The sequence below is a fragment of the Rhea americana genome, unplaced genomic scaffold (genome assembly GCF_003343005.1).
Source record: "Rhea americana isolate MKP2758 unplaced genomic scaffold, rheAme1 scaffold_10, whole genome shotgun sequence".
Taxonomy (NCBI): domain Eukaryota; kingdom Metazoa; phylum Chordata; class Aves; order Rheiformes; family Rheidae; genus Rhea; species Rhea americana.
Window position 1 is genome coordinate 56,173 of NW_028185039.1, and position 6,910 is coordinate 63,082.

Genomic DNA, 6,910 nt, shown 5'->3' on the forward strand with positions numbered 1-6,910 from the left:
TCTTCTTTTTCTTTTTCCCCAGCTCCATTTGACAGCCAGGCTCTGCAGAGGAGGAGGAGGGTTAAAGTGGGGCCCAGCACCTTCGTGAGAGGATGAGGCTGGCCCTGACTTCATCCTCCACCCTCGCCAACCCCGGCTCTGAAAGGCGTTCGCTCGCCCCGCAGCGCCGGCTCCCAAGCAAGGGCTGGCTCGGCCCACTGGCCCGGCGTGGGTGCCCCGGGGTGGGAGGGAGCCGGGGACGGCTTTTGTGCCCCCCAAGGTTTGCTCCCCACGGGCCGCACGAGCTCGGCCTTGGCTCCCCGGGTGGGACAGYGCGGCGGGGCGGTGAGGAGCAGCCCTGCAGCGTGGTGCACGCCCGAGTCCCTGTGGCTTTCACACGCAGGAGGGGAAAAAAAAACAGCCAGAACCAAAAAGAAAAGTATTTTTTTTCCAGCCAACAGAAGTGAATTGGGTCTTTTACACATATCTTCAGAGGTCTGAGCATTCGGGGAGGGTCACGATTTCAAGCTGGTCTCAGTGAAGCCTGCAGCACCATCACGAGGAGCCACGATGCACCCGCCTGGCCCCACCGGGGTCTGAAGGAGCGGGTCCTCCCTCTCTTGCTCCTCCTCGTCCTCACCAGCCCCCACCTCGCTCCCACCCTGCTCTCTTCATAGCCCATCTGCTCTGGGTGAACTCCAGTGCCAGCAGCCAGGACTCCCAGTGTGGGGGCAGCAGTATGGTGCTGGCCCCCCAGTCCACCCACAGCCACCATGGGGCAGGGACCAGCCAGGGCTGGCAGGCAAAAATCTGCATCGCCTTTGCCTGTTGGGGGGCCGGGGGAGGGGGTCCTATTACCTTGCAGCTTTTGCAGTGTTTTCTTCCTGCTGGCAATGGCTTAGCTCAAACGGGAGGGGCAGAAACCACCTGGAGAGCTGCACGGCACCTGCCCTGCATGCCATAACCTTGACCAACCAGGCATCAGTTCCTGGCTTCTYGGGCATCAGTGGCCTTTCCCACCCGGTGCCACGGTGCTGCTCTTCCCCACCAGGGATGTGGCAGGATGGGGACAGGCAAGGACATTGAAGCTGAGCAGGAGGGCAGGACCACAGCAAGAGCAGAGGCAGCGAGCACCCATCCCCAGCCACTAGCTCCTGCTACCTGCTCCGCTCTGTCACCCTGTGCCTGGGCTCAGTACCCCGCCGTGAAGGAGCTGTTGAGGGTCTCGGTGTGGAAACAGGTACTGTGGGATGCACTGGTGAGGCTATAGGCGAAGTAGGCAACAGCAGAGCCCAGTGTCAGCCCCGTCATGTAGGACACGGTCATGGTGTTACCTGCAGGGGAAGGAACGTGGACATCAGGGCCAGTTGCCTGGGAGCATGGAGAAGTCCCACTAGCGCTCTGCTCCTGGTCCTGCTTGTGCCAGCCATTCCCAGCCATCCCCACCAGCACCATGCACTCCCTACCTGCCAGCTCCCGCTGCTCCGGGCTCACTTTGCCGGCGGCCAGGATCATGGGGACGCTGCCGAAGTACCCGTTGGTGATGCCCATGAGGAGGGAGAAAATGCAGGGCCATGCAGGGTGGCCAAAGGCGGGTTTGCCATTGGGGTACACGCACATGATGAAGAGAGGGATGAACACCACACGGAGACAGGAGTAGACGAGGAGGTGGGTCCCTCGCCAGTCGTAAGGCAGGGCAGCCAGTATCTGAACCAAGGAAGGGAGAGACCACACTGGAGTGGAAAGCAAAGCAAAGACTAGATGGATGAGGGGGGCTGAGACCATGAGGCCCAATTCAGTGGCCACAAGGAGGAGAGGAGCTGGTGGAGACAAGAAAATCATCTGCTGCAGGATCCTGACCCCGGCCATCACGATGCACAACCTCACACTGGTTAGATGACCCAAGAGTCAGAGATCACCCTTGATAAAGCCAAGAAATTTTGAAAGAGCAGAAAAGGAGAAAAGGACCAAAAAAAAAAAAAAAGGTGCAAGATGTCAGGCCCTCTCCCCATGGCAASGTGGAGAAGTCTTCCCTCAGCCCATTCCTCAGCATCACACTGGTGGGACCCTCCTACCTTGCCAACAAAGTCGGAGAGGTTGAAGATGGCCATGATGAGGATGGGGAGCCATTCCCCCAGCGTGCAGTTGTGGATCTCTGACTCCAGCCCAGGAAAGAGGCACAGTGTGATGAAGTAGGTCATAGCGATGGAAAGCATGTAGGCCCAGATGACCCTGGAGACCACGTAGCGGTGGAGCAGCATGTCTGGGAGAGATGGCAGAGCAGCTCAGCCAGCAATGGATAAATCTGAGCTTTTTCCCTTCTTTGAGCCTCCTTTCAGCCTCAGTCCAAAAGTCAGAGCCAAAATGACTACACCAGTGARATGGCAGCTCCCACGCATTGACGCATTTGGGGATATCTTCTCAGGAAGAGATTCTTGGGCACAGAGAGAAATAAACACCCATTCCCCAAAGTCCTGGGTAGTGGATAGCTCCATCTGCTCCATAAAATGCTAGAAAAATGCCCCGTGCCCTCCACCAGCATGCCAAAACAGGTTATCCTGCAAGCTCAAGACATATGTACCTCTGAAACTCGGCCAGCTCCTCTTGATTTTGGGCCGAGGGACGTCGAAGCGCATGTAGGTCCCGCTGCCGGCTGGCTCTGCCTCGTGTCCCAGGCTGCCTGTGGGGGATACTGGCTGCCCTTGAGGCCTGTTTTCCTGCATGGAGGAAGAGGGGCCCTGAGCTGTGACCCCTGGGACAGGCAGGTTCAAGGCAGGGGAGCGTGACAGAGACCACAGTGGTGAGTGGGGACATTGCCCCTATGCCAGAGCGCTCTCTGTGACAGGGCACTTACAAATCGAACATCCTCAGCAGTGACGTCGTGGTGAACTCGGTAGCCCGTCCCGCAGTCCCCGGCCCCCTTGGGCTCGGGGAGGCCCTTGTGGGAGCCGGTGGTGTAGTAGCGAACGAAGCGGGTGCGCTTCACCAGGAGGTGGAGGATGAAGCACGTCAGCTCCATGCCRATGGAAATGAAGAAGAAGATGACTGTGTTCTCCTTCTCGTCTGACAGCAGGAGCTTGGTGAAGATACGGCTGAGGGAGATGATGACCCCAGCAGTGCCTGGCGGGACAACCGGAGTGGGATGGTCAAGAGAGCCCCCTCCACCACGAAGGAACGGCTGCCCAGGAAAACCCTACTGAGGCCAACCCTGAGTGGAGATGCGATGGTAAGCAGTGCCAGCCTCCAGACATGGCGCAGCTGCTAGCAACAATTTTGAGGAGATGAACCTGGCTGTTACCCATCCCTCAGCCGAGGACCCCCTGCATGGGCAGCATGAAGGCTGGGGGGATGGGGCCTCCTTTTGTCCACTTCCAGCCAGTTTGCAACCCATAACCAAATCCATCAGGGAACGCAGAGGTACTTGTAGTCCCTACGACTCTGCCCCAGCACCCAGCTGTCCCAAGCACGTGCAGAGAGCCGAGTGAGTGGCATGCAGGTACTTACTCTCGCCTGTCATCACCCCCTGCGTGTAGCGCTTGGGCAGCAGCCCGGTGTAGCCGTAGAAGCTGGATTGCTGCACTTCAATAGAGAGATGTGCAAAGAGGAGGAGGAAGAGGATTATTGCTCCAGCCGGCATCGTCCCTGCCCCAGGGACTGGAGCCCTGGTGTGATTCAGCYGTGCTGGATCAAGCCAGGGCAGCTCAGAGGGCACAGAACCACCCTGAGTGATGCTAGCAGGGAATATTGCAGCCCAAGACACCTTGTAGAGCCTGGCTTGCCATGGGGCGCAAGCAAGGCTGGGCACAAACCCAATCCTCAGTGGCCAGAGGAAGAGGAGGAGTGAACATGTCCCACATCACAAGAATGAAGATCATCACACAACCAGCGTGGAATGGCTGGAAAYAGCCCTAAAAGCAGAAAAGTCCTGCAAGGACTGTCCCATCCCAAGGAGGCCTTGGCTGTGGCCGTTCGCACTCCTTCCTCCTGCTTCACCTCCCCAGCAGCAATGCTGAGGGCAGGTAGCGTGCCTCATGCAGATTTGGGAGCTTGGGGACCAGGCAGTGGGATGGGCRAACAAGTGTTTGTCCCACGGACTTTTGGGATGGGATTGTTTTCCCATCCTTATTGGAAGGGCTGTCCTTGTCCCCYGTCCATGCCAGCAGGCGCCCTGACATACCTGTGCAGCCAAAGGCCACCACCCCCACAGCAATGAGGTTGATGGCATAYGCTTGCCGGTGGGTGAAGAGCTCCAGCCAGACGTCGCAGATGCTGACRAAGAGCAGGGGCCCCAGGGCGAGGAGGTAGCCTGCAAGGGGGGCACAGAGGTGGGTGGTGGCAGGGAGCGGGGAGCTGGGGCTGGCCACGGATGCACAGGGCCATGCACTCACCCACGGCGATCCTGGTGTGCAAGCTCAGCAGCTCCACGAGGGCGTTGTTGAGGAGGACAGCCACCAAGGCCACCAGGATGTAGGTGAGGCTCATGTCGAAGACAATGGAGGTCCCTGTGGAGCAGGAAGGGTGCTGGAGCTGGCTGCCTGGTGGCCCGGCTCTTGTGGGAAACATTCCCCAACTCTTTCTGCACTTAGGGCCAGAGGCCGTTGTGCCTTTCTGAGCCTGCTCGGTGCTCTTAGCTCAGTCAAGAGCAGCCTTTCTAGTGCCGGGATGGCTTAGCTTCAGGAACAGATCAGCCTGAATTGCTGACCTGCTCAAGCACACCTTCCCACACTGGTCCCGTCAGCCTTTCACTGGTGCCCCCTAAACCTGCCCCTGCCTCATCTCCCCACTCACCATCRCGGCATGCGGGACACAGGTCCGGGACATGCTGAGAGTGCTGCAGCCAAGAGAAGACCTACCTGGATATTTATGATGCAGATAGTCCACATCGGTGATAAAGCTGTTGTACGGCAGGAGAAATCCCACCCCRGCCAGCAGCATGGCAAAGTAAATCCCATGGTATCGATCCTGGGGCTCGGGGTCCTCGGAAACTGTCCCTGAAAGGGGAAGGAGAGAGAAGGTGGTGATGGTCATGCTGCATGCCCAAACCCCACTGGTAGATACAAAATGCTGCTTTTGCGCAGGGGAACGAGCCCCTGGCAGTGGCACAGCTCTGCAGCCGCTGAGAAAGGGTGGGATTGTTCAGGGCGGCAATTTTTTAACATCTCAGAGGAAAGTCTCTTATCCTGGGGGCAGCACCTCTCCTGGGACCCGTGCCTCTGCTCTGGTTCTGGGGGRACACGTCTGGCTGCCCAGGGCTGGTCTCACACCAGCCTCCTCTGCTTGGGGGAAGCTCCCATGAGGATCCTTTATGGCAAAGGAGAGCATCATGACCAGCTAAAATYGCCCTGCGTGCAGCGAGCGCTCTGACAACGGTGGGCACCTGGCAGYGCTCGCGCTAATAAACAGCACCAGGCTGCAGAAATTCCTTCCGTGAAAAAAGGGCATTTCAACGAGAGGCCCGGGAGGCAGGGAAATAGCAGAGCTCTGCTGGGGGACAACTTCAAGTAACAGCCGAATAACCTCACGGCCGGATAACGTCTGTAAGAACCGAGCCCCGTGCAAAAAGGCAGCGGAGGGGCAAGGCAGGGCTCAGTGCAAATTCGCTGGGTTCTCAGGAGATGTCCCCGACGTCCAGCCTCTGCTCAACCAGGAAAGGGTAAAATTTCGGGACAGAGGGTGCAGAAGGCACAAGCCAAGCAGAGAGCTGAGAGAGCCCAGCAGGAGGAACAGGCCACCAAACCCACAACTTGMCAGGAAACACCACGACCTGCTACTGCATGATGCTGTGCAGGCTAAAATAGGTACAAATAAGTCCAAAAAAGGCATTAGGCAATTTTATGRCTTTTCAGTCCATTTCTGGCTATTAAACACAGCCCAGGAAGTTCCCATGTTGCTAGGAAGTGGAAAAATCAGCAGTGTAGGTAGCTCATGCCCTGCTGTCCTCCTGAATCTGTCCCTTGGTGGCAGGTGCCCAGCACGGCAGCCCTGTCCTCAGACCCTCCTGGTTCTTCCCCTGGGTTTCTCCCATCCATGAGCCACAGTGTGCCAGGACCTGGTGGACAGCAGGTTCCTCGCAGGCCCCATCACCCTGTGCTCCCTACCTGGCTCCATGAAGGTGAGGACGCCCTTGGCCTGGCTCCCTTTTCCCTGCAGCTCTTCCTCCTCCAGCTGGTAGCTGTCAAAGCTGAAGCTCATCACCACATTGCCCTCCGGCGTCCCCGCTGGGCTGACATCCTTGAAGCGGTCGGCTCCCACCGAGCCCATGGTGACTGACCTGTTGGAATATTGCAGCAGCACCCATCGGGGCACAAGCGGTGAGATCCGAGCRTCCCCCACCTTGGATAGCCCCAGGGCATCCCCGCGCAGGTGGCATGGTGTCTTTTTGCAGCCCTCCTTGCAGGATTGTTATTTAGAGGGTGGCTGTAGCTGCGGTGGCTTGGGGCCCGTACCGTGCTGCTGTCCCCAGTGGGACCGATGTGCCCACTCAGGGCACGATACCCCTGTTGTGTTCACCCCTTTCCCCATGAGTCTCCAACACCCTGGTGACCCCAGTGATGTCCCCATGCTGCATGTGACCTTGGGATGCAATTGAGGCTCTTCTGGCTTCGAGTAAAAGCAGGTCTTCAACTTCTTTCTCCTGCATCCCACCAGCAACCCACATGGGGTATAGAGAAACCAGGATTTCCTTTCCCTGATGTCCTGCCCTGGAGGGGAGCAAGGCCGAGCAGAGCAGGGCTCCAGCAGGCTGGGCTTCAAGCCTCGTGCCGAGGTGAAGCGGCCCACAAGCCTCAAGAGTGGAGGAGGAGGAGGAATGCTGTTTTTGAGCAAAACAGGCAGAAGCCCCTGTTCCGAGTGTCCTGCTTCGAGTAAGAGTGGAGATTTTGGGTTGCAAGTGGAGAACTGTTGGGGTCCAAGGCAAACTGGGGAGGTGCAA

General features: G+C 58.2%; 1 protein-coding gene across 1 annotated transcript; it reads right to left on the minus strand.

Annotated features, from left to right (window-relative positions):
- Positions 1-390: 390 nt before the first annotated feature.
- Positions 391-6,240, minus strand: SLC29A4 (solute carrier family 29 member 4). Its single transcript, XM_085300087.1, has 10 exons — positions 6,078-6,240; positions 4,833-4,970; positions 4,368-4,481; positions 4,157-4,285; positions 3,484-3,558; positions 2,834-3,099; positions 2,561-2,696; positions 2,055-2,242; positions 1,446-1,686; positions 391-1,313 (listed from the first exon to the last, which is right to left on the minus strand). The coding sequence occupies exons 1-10, from the start codon at positions 6,238-6,240 to the stop codon at positions 1,171-1,173; spliced, it is 1,593 nt and encodes a 530-aa protein (XP_085156213.1). The 3' UTR covers positions 391-1,170.
- Positions 6,241-6,910: the final 670 nt, after the last annotated feature.